Genomic DNA, 15,399 nt, shown 5'->3' with positions numbered 1-15,399 from the left:
TAAAAACAATTTTTATGCAATTAGTAGTCAGAAAAAGCACAGTATTTTCTGTGTTCAAAATTAACAACAGGTAGAAACAGCAAGAATCTGGTGTCTTTTTATGTTGTTGGGTTTTTTGTACAGAGTAATAAAAAGATGAATGCTTGAAAGTTCCTTAGACTACTGATGCTTCTACCAACAAGAACAATTTTGTTACAAACTGACTTTTGTTAAGTGTTCTTCAAAGTGACAGAGAGTTTTAGCCACAGGGAGTTTTGCCTCTTCGGCTTCTGTACTGTTTGACTAAGACCATTCAGCAGATAGAAGACACCAGTGCCTATATCCATTCATATGCAAACACTTAATAGCTCCTAATAGAAGACTTCACTTATAAACTGCTAGCCTGTGATAAAATATATAACTTCTCAAATCAAAACCAAAATAAAAGTCCCACATACTTACAAAGGACCCTTTAAGAACAAAGGTAGCAAACTGATGTGACACATTGAAGTAAGGCAGAAAGGGCCGTATACACTTAGAATGTCTATGGCTCTAGGAGGAAAAAAAAAATCATGTAAGTTATCCAAATGATATACGAGCCACCTTAGGAAAAGAAAATTTAACATTCATTGCCCTAAGATTAACAAAAATGGCACATAATGGGTGATAAATATGAGTTTATTTCAAATTTCTAAAGACTTTTTTTCTAATATAACCTACACTGAAAGTCTACTGTGGATGCCTCGTCAAAGTAAAGCTCGATGGCATTTCGACTGAATTAAACTGAATCCACGGCTAAACTACAGAGTTATTTTGTGGCACACAGATTAATATTTACATTATAATTCTTTTCCAAGTAACATACATCAAATAAAACACAAATACTTGTATGTTTTCACTGAAAAGGCATCTCATCTAAATAGAACCTTCCTATACAACTAAAGTCAGTATGTACGTATAACAAATAGTTCTCACACTGACATCATTTTTTACTAAACAGTCACTACTACAGATTGGGATCAAAAGAATTATGAGACATAATCCCTACTTCAGGGAATTCAACGATCCCAGAGCACTTAAGCAAAAGGTTCTGGGCCAGGCTTCATGGACAGTAAAAAAATTATAATTGTAGTTAGAGATTGTGACACCTCATCTTCAGTAAATGATGTACAACTAGAGAAAAAATCAAAAGGATAGAGGTAATTTGCACAATGCTATCACATAGCTTGCCTGGATCGATATCTATAGATCACCTCACCCAGCAACAGAGATGCACAAGCAACATTCACCAAGGAACACTATATTCTTAGCCATAAAAGAACTTTTAATACATTCCAAAAGATTCAAATCACACAATGTATGTTGTCTGTCCACAAGATAAATTAAATCAGAGATAAATAATAGAAAAACCTCTAGAAAAACTCCAAAATGTTTAGAAACTAATTAACAAATTTCTAAATAATCCATGTCTCAAAGAATAAGTAGAAATAAAAAGGGAAATGAAGAATTTTGAGTTTATCAAAATAAAAATACAATGTACGATTTGTGGGATGCCACAAAAGCAGTACTGAGAAGCAAATTTATAGCACTGAACACTGATAAGAGAAGAAGGATGTGAGACTTCAGCTTCCACCCGGAGATCCTAGGACAAGAAGAGCAAATTTAAAAACCAAAGTAAGCAGAAGGAAAACATTAAAGATCAAAGGAGAAATCAATTAAACAAAACCCAGAAAAATGAGAGAATAATTAAGAAACCACAAGCTGATTCTTTGAGATCAATAAAACTGAGTAATTTCTAGCTGGACTAGTCAGGAAATCAAGACAGAAAGAAAGAAAACACAATTTGCCTTTGTCAACAGTAAGAAAGGTGACATCAGTAGAAATTCTATAGATATATGCAGAATAATAGGGACTAACACCAATAACTTTATGTCCAAAAATTGAATGAAACTGAAAAAATTTGTGAAAGACACAAAAACCAGGGGCACCTAGGTGGTTCAGTTATGCACCGAATTCTTGATTTCAGCTCAGATCATGATCTCAGGGTTGTGAGACTGAGCCCCATATCAGGCTCCACACTGGGTATGGCACCTGCCCTCTCCCTCTGTCCCATTCCTACCTCCCTCCCACTCAAGAAAGAAAGAAAGAAAGAAAGAAAGAAAGAAAGAAAGAAAGAAAGAAAGAAAGAAAGAAAAAGAAAGAGAAAGATACAAAAACCCAAAGCTTACTGAAAAAGATACAGATAACCCAAATAGCCCTGATGGCTGTACTGGGAAATTATGGTCAACCCTGAAGCTTTGCTCAAACATGAAGTAAAGCTACTACAAAGTTGTACACTGCCTGCTTGAGCACTGACATATACCGCATGCACACAGAGCCTACCAGCCAAGGCCAGGAGACTTGCTAGCTCCAAACATAAGGAAACCTCTGTACAGTCATGTGCTGACTACTAAGGTAACTAAGCAGAGGCATCGGGGCCACATATAATAAAGCTGACAAAGTACAGAATTTGTTCAAGAAAGTCACTAAGCAAATAAAAAGCAACAACAATAAAGAATAACAACCACAATTGCTAGACAGGGGAGATATCTGACCTCCAGAGTTGCCACAATATATTATGTAATATGTCTAATATTCAACAAATAATTATGAGATCTGAAAACAAAACAAACAAACAAACAACAACAACAAAAAGGAAAGCGGCCCATACACAGAATAAAAGCAGTCAACAGAAACCATGTCTGATAAAGCCCAGGCATTGCTTGCCACATATTAGACTTACTAGACAAAGACATTAAACTGGGTATTTAAATACATTCAAAGGAAACCACATCTAAAAAACTGAAATAGAGTTGTACTTCCAGAATGACAGTTTAGGAGCTCCATGAAGCTGTGTCCCTTAAAACTGGTGAAAAATATTTTTTTAAATGGAAATGATTCAGAGTTCCTTGGTGGCTCAGTCAGTTAAGCAACCAACTCTTGATTTTGGTTCAGGTCACGATCTCAGGGTCCTGAGAGCAAGTTCCACATTGGGCTCCATGCTCAACACAGAGTCTGCTTGAGATTCTTTCTCCCTATTCCTACCACTCTGTTCCTCCCCCAACATCTTCTCTCTCTGTCTCAAATAAATAAATAAACATAATCTTTAAAAGAAAATGGAAATGATCCTATGGGCATGCAACAAATAAACATTTATTCAAGAAAATCTACAAAAACTCAGTAAAAAGAATAAGAACCTGTGACATTTAAACCACGATCTATTCTGTCCCTGTCCCTCTCTTACCCAAGCGGAAGAAAAATGCATGCTGAGTAGGTGCAGCCAAAAACAGAGGGCTCCCTCCTCCCAAATCGCAGCTGAAGGCTACAGTAGCTTACTGGGGGAAGCAGGAGGTCAGCGTTTCTCACCACCCACCCCGGGTCAGATATCTGAGGTCAAGGTTAAGTAGCAGCAAGTATGGCTAGGAAGCTGAGGGCTCCCTTCCTCTGCCCAGCTCCCATTGACTGGTTCACCTTGGAATACTGAGATTAATGGGGTCCCAAACCTCCATCTATCAACCTGTGCTCCTAAATCAGAGGTGTTATTAAGAGAGAAACAAGAGATCTTCAGTAAGATTAAAAGTGGATTCTTCATCAGAAATAACAAAAAGTAACACATTCAAAATGCTCCAAAAAAAAAAAAAAAAAATCCAATGTCAATCAAGAATCCTATATCCAGCAAAATTCTTCAAAAAATGAAGGCAAAATGTACTTCCACATTTAAAAAAACTGAGAGAATGTGTTGATACCAGACACAACTGTCATAAAATATCAAAATGAGAATTTCAAGCTGAAAGTCAATGATCACACACAGTAATTCAAATCCACAAACAAAAGTATAGGCAAATATAATTAGTAATTATAAAAGATAGTAAAAATGCCTATTCCTTCTTTCTTCCCATAACTGATTTTAAAAGCAACGACATAAAATAATATATAAATAATCATATTGTTGGCCTTATAAAATATAGAAATGTGATACAACTGCCAATAATAGCATAAAATAGCCAGGTGAGGAAAAAACTGTATTAGAATAAGGAAATGTTACCAAATAATAACTCAAATCCACAGGAATAAATAAAAACAACCAAAAATAGTAAGTAAAAATAACATAAATATTATAAATACATAATTTCTCTCCTTTATTCTCTCAGATTTTTTAGAAGACTTAAAATTATATATTAAGTTGTAATTATAACAGGTCTTGTTAGGTTTATAACAGATAGAGGTTTAACATATATAATAACAACAAAAAGTGGGAGAGAGAATAAAGCTATATAGGAATAATGTTTCTTTTTTTCTTTTTTTTAAAGATTTTATTTATTTATTTGACAAAAAGCATAAGCAGGGGGAGCAGCAGTCAGAAGGAGAAGAAGAAGCAGGCTCTCTGTCAAGCAGGAAGCCCACTGCAGGGCTCAATTCCAGGACCCTGGACTCACGACCCAAGTTGAAGGCAGATGCTTAACCGACTGAGCCACCCAGGTAACCCAGGAATAATGTTTTTATATCTCACTAGAATTCAGGTAATATGAATCTGGAGTAGATTCAATTAAGTCAAGATATACAACCCTAGAACCACCACAAAATAAATAACTCACTAAAATACAGTGGAAAAAATTAAAGGAATTAAAATGTTCTATCAGAGAATATTCACTTAATGCAGAAGACAGTAAAGAAAGAATAGATAAAGAACAAAATGAGACATACAGAAAAAAAGTTGACATATAAATCCAACTATATCAATATTAACATTAAATATGTATGGAATAAACAACTCAATCAACTAATTACATAACAACCAATTACATTTTTAAAAGCAAGATCTAACTATATGCTGTCAAAAGAAGACATATTTTAGATTCAAAGATATAAACAGAAAGTAAACGGAGGGAAAAACATATATTAACAGAAACCACAAGAATAACTAAAGTAACAATAAACAGACTTTAAAACAAACAAAAAATTAATAATACACTACATGTTAACTAAACTGAATTTAAATAAAAAATTTAAAGAAAGAAGTATCTCAAAAAATAACCTAATCTTCTACCTACAATCTTTAAAGAGCAAACTAAACTCAAAGTTAACAGAAGGGAATAAAGATTAGAGTGGAAATTACTGAAATAAAGAAGAAAACAGAAAAATCAACAAAAGTTGTTTATTTGAGATGAACAAAACTGACAAACCTTTAGGTTTTCTAACCAAGAAAAAAAGGGAAGACAAATTACTAAAATCAGGAATGAAAGAGGAACATTCTACTAAACTTACAGAAGTTAAAACGTAATACGTAAGAGAATACTATACATAAACATATGCAAACAAATTAGGTAACACAGATAAAAGAGACAAGTACCCTGAAAAACACAAACTACCAAAGCTGACTCAAAAAGTAACATAAAATCTGAATATACCTATAAGAAGAGGTTGAGTCCATAAACCAAAACTTTCTGGTAGGAAAATCACAAAATCAGATAGCTTCACTGATTAATTCTACCACACATATGAAGAATTAATTCCAATCCTTCGCTAATTATCTTAAACAGAAGAGGAAGGAACATTTCTCAACTCAGTTTATGAGGTCAGTATTGGGTGAAATACATCAATCAGAGAAAGACAATTATCATAGGGTTTCACTCATATGTGGAATATAAATAATAGTGCAGAGAACAATGCGGGAAGGGAGGGAAAACGGAATGGGAAGAAATCAGAGAGGGAGACAAACCATGAGAGACTCTTGATTACAGGGAACAAACTGAGGGTTGCTGAAGGGGAGGTGGGTAGGGGGATGGCATTAATGGGTGATGGGCATTTAGGAGGGCACAGGATGTGATGAGCACTGGGTATTACATGCAACTAATAATCATTGAACATCATATCAAAACTAATGATATACTATATATTGGCTAACTGAATTTCAGTAAAAAAATAAAATAAAATATAAAAAACAAAGATGTTACAAGAAAAGAAAACTATGCACCAGTATTTCTTACAAATCTGGACACAAAAATCCTCAACAAAATACTAGCAAATCAAATCCAGCAACAAATAAGAAGGATTATACATGATGATGAAATGGAATTTATCCCAGAAATGCAAAGCTAGCTTAGCAGACAAAAATCAATCAATGTAATACACCATATAAATAAAATAAAAAACAAAACTACATGATCATGTCAATAGATCCAGAAAGTATTGGATAAAATCTAGTACCCTTTCATAATTAAAGCACGCCAAAAACTAGGAATAGAAGGGAAGTTCTTCAGTCATAAAAACTATTTACCAAAAAACCACAGCTAACATTACACTTAAGATTGAAATTGTTTCCCCTGAGATCAGGTACAGGATAAGAATGTACATTCTCACCATTTCTATTCCATATTTACTGAAGCACAATTAACCAAGGAAAAAAAGGAAAGGTATCTACATTGAAAAGAAAGAAGCAAAACTATCTCTATTTGCAGATGACATAATCTTGTATATAGAAAATCCTCTAAGAATCAACTAAAAAACTACTAGAACTAAGAAATAAGTACAGAAAGCTTGTGGGATACAAGATCAGTATGTAAAAATTAATTTTATTTCTATATATTAGCAATGAAAAATCTAAAAATGCTATTAAAAACACAATTCATTGAGAGTTATGCTGAAATAATATTCAGAAATAGCAACTGTAACAAAAAGAAGGGCAAGACTTATACCCTGCAAACTATAAATATCTTTAAAAGAAGCAAAAATAGGGGTGCCTGGGTGGCTCAGTGGATTAAAGCCTCTGCTTTCAGCTCAGGTCATGATCTCAGGGTCCTGGGATCAAGCCCCGCATCGGGCACTCTGCTCAGCAGGGAGCCTGTTTTCCCTTCTCTCTCTCTGCCTGCCTCTCTGCATGTGATCTCTGTCAAATAAATAAATAAAATCTTTAAAAAAAAAAAAAGGCAAAAATATAAATATATGAAAAGGCATCCATCTTCACACACTAGAAGATTTACTATTGTTATAATGGCAATACTCCCAAATGATCTACAAATTAAACATAATCTCTATCAAAACCCAAACTGGCCTCACTGCAGAAATTGACAAACCGATCCTAAAATATCTATGAAAATGCAAGGGAATAATAGCCACACAGCATTGAAAAAAAAAAAAAAAAAAAACAAAGTTGGAGGATCCATGCTTCCTAACTTCAAAATAAAGAGCTCTAGTAATTAGGGCACCATAACGCTCCCATAAGGATAGATACAGAGGTCAATGCAATAGAATTGAGAGTCCAGGAAAAAATAAAAATAAAAAACCTCATATTTATTGCCAACTGATTTTCAACAAGGAAGCCAAGACAATTCAATAAGGAATGAACAGTCAACATATGGTGTAGGAACAATGAGATGATACCCACCTGCAAATGATAAAGTTGGACACATATCTAACCCTCTATTAAAAAAATTAAATGGATCAAAGAACTAAATGTGAGAGCTAAAACTATAAAACTCTTAGAAGAAAGTATAGGTATAAATTTCATGACCTTGGATTAAGCAATAATTTCTTAAATATGACACAAAAACATACCAAAAAAAGAAAAATATATATATATTTGATTTCATCCAAATTTAAAACTTTTATACTTGAAATGACATCATTAAAAAGGGAAAAACAACTAATATAATATTGTATGTCAACTATACTGTAATTTTAAAATAAAGTTTAAGTTTTAAAAAGGAAGTGAAAAACCACCTACAGAATGGGAGAAAATGCCTGCAAGTCATACATCTGATAAGGGACTTTTACCTAGAATATGTGAAGAACTCTTACATTCCAATAATAAAAAAATAATAAAACTCTTACATTTCAATTTCAAACATCCCAATTTAAAAATGGGCAAAGGGTCTGTCTATATGGGCATTTCTCCAAAGAAGAAATACAGATGGCCAATACACACATGAAAGGATGCCCAACATCATTAGTCACTAGCAAAACATAAAACAAAACTAAAACTAAAATAAGATACCACTTCACATCTCCAGAATGGCTATAACCAAGAGACAGGCAATAACAACTGATAACCAACTACCGTTGGTCAGGAAGATGAAAAGTTATTTCTATTTGCCAATCATTTACAAAGAAAATGCAATGGAATCCACAAAAAACTATACTAGAACTATAGGTGAGTTCAGTGCTGTTGCAGAAAACAAGATCTTCATACAAAAATCTACTACATTACTATATACTAGTTACTACTTGAATGCAAAATTTAAAAACTACTATTTACAATAAAATTGAAAATGTGAAATACTTAGCCAAAATTTGATAAATGATATGAAATACCTGTACATTGAAAACTATAAATACTATTCAGAGAAATTAAAGAAAACCTAAATAAACTTGAGGCTATGTCTTGCTAAAGGGCTGCAAGGCTTGATATTGTTCAAATATTAATTCTCCTTTACTTTACTTTATCTATAGCTATCTGAGCAGGCTTTTTTTTTTTTTTTTTTTTTTTGGTTGAAACTGACAAGCTGGTTCTAAAATTCACATGGGAGGGGGCACCTGGGTGGCTCAGTGGGTTAAGCCTCTGCCTTCAGCTCAGGTCATGATCCCAGGGTCCTGGGATGGAGCCCCGCATCGGGCTCTCTGCTCAGCGGGAAACCTGCTTCCCTTCCTCTCTCTCTGCCTGCCTCTCTGCCTACTTGTGATCTCCATCTGTCTAATAAATAAATAAAGATCTTTTAAAAATGAAAAAATAAAAAAGTAATAAAATAAAATTCACATGGAAGTACAAGCAACCTAGAAGAGCCACAACAACTTTGGAAAAGAACAAATCTGAAGAGCAAACACTACCTATTTCTAGGAACTGTTTTATACACACACATACACACACACAGAGAGTAATCATAGTAGTGGTGTAAAGATATGTAAATATGTCAAAGAAATAGAACAGAGTCCAGAAATAATCCTACATATACTAACTGATTTTCTACAAAGGTGCAAAGGCAATGCAATAGGAAATATAGACTTTCCAGCAAATGGTGCTAGAAGAGACAGAGACCCATATGCAAAAACTTCTCGGATACCACAGCAAAAGCATGTTCCATGAAAGTACAAATGAATAAACTGGACTTCATAAAAATTAAAAACTCCTGCTCCTCCACAGACACTGTTAACAAAATGAAAAGAAAAGCTACAGACTGGGAAATTATCTTTACAAACCATGTATCTGTGACTGACCCAGAATATGTAACACATTAAGAACTCTCAAAATCCAACGATAAGAAAAAGTCAATAAAAAATAGGCAAAATAACACACACTTCACCAAAGAAGACACATGAAGCCCAAGCACATGAAAAGCTCAACATCATCAGTCATTAGGGATACGCAAGCTGAAGCCAAAAATAAAGTGCTATATCATATATACTACGAGCTGCAATTTTTATAACTGATCACAGCAAGTGTTCACAATGATAAAGAAAAACTAGAACTCCAATCATGCTGCTGATGGAGATTTAAAACAGGAAAACTGTTTTGGAGAAGAGTTTGGCAGCTTCCTAAAAAGCTAAACAGAAGCATATCATTTATTATCCAGCCAATCCATTCCTATGTCTTTACCCAAAAGAAAAGACATAGATTCCCATGGAAAGCCTGTGCACAAATGTTCCTAGCTTTCTGTGTAGTAGCCAGAAAGTAGAAACAAGCCAAACATCTACCCACACGTGCATATATAAACAAAAAATCTATGGTGTGTCCTTACAATGGAATACTACTTAGCAACAGGTGTATCACAATGTGGATGAATCTTAAAATAATTACCCTGAGTGAAAGCAGCAAGACAAAAAACTACATACTGAATTGGTTCCATGGCGACAAAACTCTAGAAAATGTGAACTAATCTATAGTGCCAAAAAATAATAATCAGGGAAGTCACAGGGTGTGAGGAAAAGCGGGACGGAGGGAATATTTAACAAGGGACATGAGTACTCTCTGGGGGGTTTATCTAGATTGTGACGATGGTTTATTGAGCATTTACCTATTGTAAGTCATAAAATTGTGCACGTTAATTATGTGTTTGAAGTGAACCAGAATATGCCACCAAAGAATAGGCCACGTTGGTATAAATATTATTTAAAGTTAAAGGTATTTGAGATTCAAAATATGCCACGACAAAGTCTTCTCTGAGCTTCCCTTAGTTTACTCAGAGCAGCAACTTCTGGGAAGTAAGACTGCCACAAATGGATCTACTCTGTAGGATGGATTTACTCCCAGGAAGGAAAATGGGAATAAAACCTACCCCCAAATCCCTTCTACAGAGGGTTTTTTCCAGCCCTGAAGAGGGAAGACTACTCTCCAGTATAGACATACAGTGTCCCAATCATTCTTGTTTGTTCTCCTGAAAACCCACTTATCTTCCCAAAAAGTCATTTATTTTCCCTTAAGTGCCCTTTCTCCCTTTTTCCCTTATTTCTCTAGGTATATAAACCCAAATTCTAACCACCCCTCAGGGTTACTCATCACTAAGCATCTCCCATGTGTATGCATGTTGCTTGCACAAATAAACTTTTCTCCTGTGAATCTGGCATTTTTTTTGACAGTTTAATAGGTGGGGCCTCAGTTTCTGAAACTAAAAGGGTATAGGAAGTAGCTTCTTCCTCCCTACATGTTATTTGTCATATGTCAATTACACTTTGGTAGAGCTGGGGTTTTTTAAAAAGGAAGTGTTTCATTGTGTTTTCTACTGTTTTTCTAATTCTAAGAGAGTCAGTTAATTCCATAAAAACAACAAAGAATTACCATAGTTTCAACGATGATGGTGAGGTTACCTTGACCATCAGTTAGGGCCACGTAGCTTCCTCCTTTCTCTAAGTGACCAACTGTCTTCAGGTAATACCAACCTGGTCGAGTAAACTGAGTGGTATGAGCTATAGAAAAGCAGAGAAAGACCCAATAAAATAGTGATGGAAGAGTTTCTTTAAAAAATAAAACTGATTGAGTCTAACAAGCTCTTTTTTATTTTAGAAGAAAATACATGCCAATGTCATGTTTCAACTTTTGAAGAATTAATCCAGTTAAATGGTACAATTGTAGTAAGAATAACTATAGTTAGAATTACTGCTAAACATAAATGAACTACACCATTATTAATTCAAGAGTATTGTCTTTTTTTCCCAAGAATAAAATAATCTCTTCTGAACTATTGTGCCTCTCTATTTAACTCATCCTAATATAACTACAAAAAAAAGACTAAAAATAGTTAATATTACACTTCAAAAACTAAGCTTTAAGATTTCAAACAAGTTTTATTTGCAGAATATATATTTACTGGGTACCTCCAAAGCTGGCTCTGAAAATGTACTGAGCAATATTTCATGTCGCCTTCCTACCCCCAAGACAGTGACAATATTAGCAGAGTACATTAGTTCACCTAGATAATGTGGGACAAACAATTACAAATTTAAGGGGTTAAGCAATGAGGACATACATACAAGCATATTTTTTAAAATGTAATTTAGAGTTTAGAATAATGTTACGATTTCATGACTAATATCATGACTACAAACCCTTCTGAGGAAAATACATCAAATAAAAAATAAAATCCCCAAAATAAAGGTTTAAAAGAAAACAACTTCACTCCAAACTCAGATTTTTCCTATGAAAGCATCCTGCCTTTGAAGAAATGGATTTTTTTAAAGACTGCAGTTATGATGTTAAAGCAAAAGGTCATAAATGCTTTAATTTTTTACTAAAAAAAATTATAGAAAGAACCTGAATATTATTCAACAACAGGATTTTTATTCTGTTTAAATTATATTCATTTTTAGCATGGTTATATCATTCATGAAAAAGTGGTAATTGTCAACCACTGTCTGCGTGATCTCAACGTCCCTTGTGACTAATAACTGATACTGCAACAAAAATTTTGTTGCTACAGCCCTGCTGATTGTCTTTAAACTATTTTGAAACTTACGTAAGTGTAGATAACTGATGGATGTGTAAAGTCTCTCCTATCTGGCAAGGACTTAATTGATTTCCTCCCCTCCCTGCTATGGGAAATCCAACCTGTCTCCTTTTGCGATTTATCTCAAATTCTTTTACTCTAAATAAATGTGTACTGTTTTTGACTTCTCCTTTGAATTGATTGATTCATCTGCCTGGTTTCTACATAGCATGAAAAAAGTCTTTAACATGTGTTCATTTTTATGAGCATGTGAGTCATGATTTTACATTTTTCTTAAATTATCTATAACAATACTCATCAGTATAAAGCCACAATATCTCATAGAACATTTACATCTACTTATTCCTTTAGTAATTCATTTGATTTTGTTAGCACACTATTCTCACCAACTAACTATATTAATACAAAGCAACAAAATGTCTCCAAGACTAATTTTAAGACTTCTAGATACTTCTGAGTTGCAATGAATCTTTACAAATACATCATTTCATTAGAAATTATCATAATTTATAATTATACATTTATCAGCTATTTCATGTATTTGTCTCCATCACCAGATGATAAGCCTTTTCCCTCCTCTCTTTCCCCTTTCTTTCTCTTTTCTAAGAGCCTGGTCTTAGGATAGCCAAGACTGGAATACAAAAAGTAATTATCCAAAAGGCTCTTAGAGAATACTATGGCAAATCTTACAACAGAGACGAAAACTTAGAACTTACACATCACACACACACACACACACACACGCACACATATAATTAGTGTAATCCCTTCTGTTTTCTGCTTTTTCTCCTTAGAGAGAAATCTGAGGCATGAGAGATGGAATCTGAACCATACCTGATACCCAGATAGGAGACTCTACTACATAGTGCCCACTCCATGGCTCCTGAGCGGTCATCAACCCACATCGTCCATAAGGCAACTGTTCATAGTAACTAGCCACCAAATTCCAAGCAATTGTGCTAAAAGGTTTATTTGATAAAAGAGAAAGGCCAAAATAGCTTGTGATCAAAAGGTAAATGTCAAGAAAACTGTATTTTTAAAAAAAAACCTTATTAGAATTTATATAAATATATGAAAAGGAGCAAAAATGACCACCCAAAACAAGAAAATAGAAGTCACCTAAATTCATTCACATTTTGAAAACTTCAGCGCTGGATCCATCTAGGTATTTTTAATGGTGAAATGCATAATTTAAAAACACAAATGTATATGGGATATATAATTTTTGCTGAACAGTGGTATAGCCAGAAGATGAATATGCTCTACCAGTACCAGACATGTCACAGATTTGATTCAAATACAAATAAAGGCTTATCCATACCTGCTTTCCCTTCGACAGTCAGCCTTCTTAATGCCCCAGTTTCATGACATAATTTTATGAACTTGACTCTGAGCTGCTGCAAAGTTTTACAACTGAGAACTCTTAGAGTCAGACTGCCTGGGTTCAAATCATGGTTCCACCACTAACCTCTCTGGACCTCAGTTTCATCGTCTGTAAAATGAGGATAATAACCATATCTAGCTCACGTGATCATTGCAAGGAGTCACTGTATTAATGCCTGTAAAGTGTCTAGAACAAAGTCTGATGTCTAATACTACGATGAGTTTGTCTCATCTACAAGATGGGTCAGCTTGGTGGTCTGCATTTTGGCCCATTTCGGAATTCTATAGCTGGTACTGAACCCTGAAATAGTGACTCCGTAGTTTTCAGGAAAATCCAAGGGGAAAAGGGAAGCTCTGGCTCCTGGTACTGCTGGGTTTCTCACAGCTCAAAAACTAAATAAATAAATAAAATTTTAAAAATAACAAAATGAAACAACAACAACAAAAAAACAGTAACAATAATAAGAAACCCAGAGCTTACCCTCAGAATTTCCCTTTTTTCTTACCAAGTCCTCACCCATCATAAAATGACTTTTTTAGGAAATCAAAGCCTTCTAATTCTGTCAACACAAAGTAGAAATAATAGCCCCAATTTTCAAAAATCCTTACTACCAGCAAAAACTAAGAGTTCTCATGATTTTACCCCTGGATTACAAGATGCATAGTATCTTCTCTGACTAGTGATAGATACATAAACCAAAAACTACCTGACTAGCATTTTATTATATACACAAGTCTTTAAAATCTATATACCTCCCCTTTCTAAAAATATACCCTAAGGAAATAATTATAGATGTGTACAAAGATATCTGTATACAATTGATCATTTCAATGAGCACAAAGCTGTCAACTTAAAATAAAAACAACTTCCGTTTCTGGAAGAGAAGACCCTTCAGTGACATATAAGACACTGTCTACATCAGTGCTTCCCAAACTTGTGGGGCATCAGAATTGGCTGGGGCACTGATGACACAAGCAGAGTCTCCAACGCCTTCTGGGGAGATTATGAGTCAGCACACCTAGGCAGCTGCCAAGACATCTTGGCATCAGGTGCTTCTCGAGACAAGGCAAGTTTGGGGAACCATGTTCTATGTAACAGAATGTACATAAGCATTAAAAATGACGAAACAGAAGTACACTCAAATACGGAAAAAAAGGTCATAATGCCTTTTTAAATGAGCAGCTTAATACTAAACATACAGTATGGTCTTAATTCTATATTAAAATTTCATACATATAAATATAAATGGGAGGACATACACCAACTTTTTTAAGGATGGTTCCCTCTAGATGGCAAAAATAGGGGTGATTTTGTTTCCTTCTTTGTACTTATATGCAGTTACTAAATTCTCTGTCATGAGTGTGCGTTACTCTTAATACCAAATTATGTTATTAGAACCAAACTCTTCATGATAAGCATCTTTTCTTTTAGAAAGGGAAGAAAAAGAACAAAGGCTGTAAAAAGAACATATCAGCTCACATTAACATCACAAAAATATGTACTGGCTTACTTCTGTTCTATTTATTATTGTTTTAGAAAGCAAATTTGAATCAGTTAATGCTTCTTAAAGCATTTAAGAAATGTTACCCTGAGAAATAAAAAGAGCTGTATTCTGGGATACTGGGGTGGCTCAGTGGGTTAAGCATCAGACTCTTCATTTTGACTCAGGTCATGATTTCAGGGTTGTGACAGCAAGCCCTACGATCTCAGGGTTATGAGCATGGAGCCTGCTTAACATTCTCTCTTTACCCTCTCTCTCTGCACCATCCTGCCCCGTAAGCATGCATGTGCGATGCTTCCTCTCTGCCCCCGCACCAAAAAGAACATTGTGTTCTCTCTTAAGAGACAGCTATACAAATTAAGTGATTCTATGAGGAATCAGTCAGGCAGATTGGGAAGTGGATAGTCCATAAGACCACTTGCCTGGTCTTCTCAAAAGGTTGCAGACATAAAAAATAGGGAAGGAAAGAGGGACACCTGGGTGGCTCAATCAGTTAAACTTCTGCCTTTGGCTCAGGTCAAGACCCCAGGGACCTGGGATCGAGCACCATGTCAGTCAAGCTC

At 34.6% G+C, this 15,399-nt stretch overlaps 1 protein-coding gene across 3 annotated transcripts in view; it reads right to left on the bottom strand.

Annotated features, from left to right (window-relative positions):
- The window catches only part of GALC (galactosylceramidase), a 66,085-nt gene that overhangs the window by 15,156 nt on the left and 35,530 nt on the right, over positions 1–15,399 (bottom strand). For all 3 annotated transcript variants that reach the window (XM_059182607.1, XM_059182605.1, XM_059182606.1), the window contains exons 9-11: positions 12,786–12,910; positions 10,787–10,914; positions 442–531 (exon numbers count right to left, since the gene is read on the bottom strand). In XM_059182607.1, the coding sequence (XP_059038590.1) occupies positions 442–531; positions 10,787–10,914; positions 12,786–12,910 (343 nt within the window). The remainder of the gene's footprint in view (positions 1–441; positions 532–10,786; positions 10,915–12,785; positions 12,911–15,399) is intronic.

The sequence above is a fragment of the Mustela lutreola genome, chromosome 7 (genome assembly GCF_030435805.1).
Source record: "Mustela lutreola isolate mMusLut2 chromosome 7, mMusLut2.pri, whole genome shotgun sequence".
NCBI lineage: Eukaryota > Metazoa > Chordata > Mammalia > Carnivora > Mustelidae > Mustela > Mustela lutreola.
Note: the sequence above shows the minus strand (reverse complement) of the source record. Positions and strands in the feature narration are given on the sequence as shown.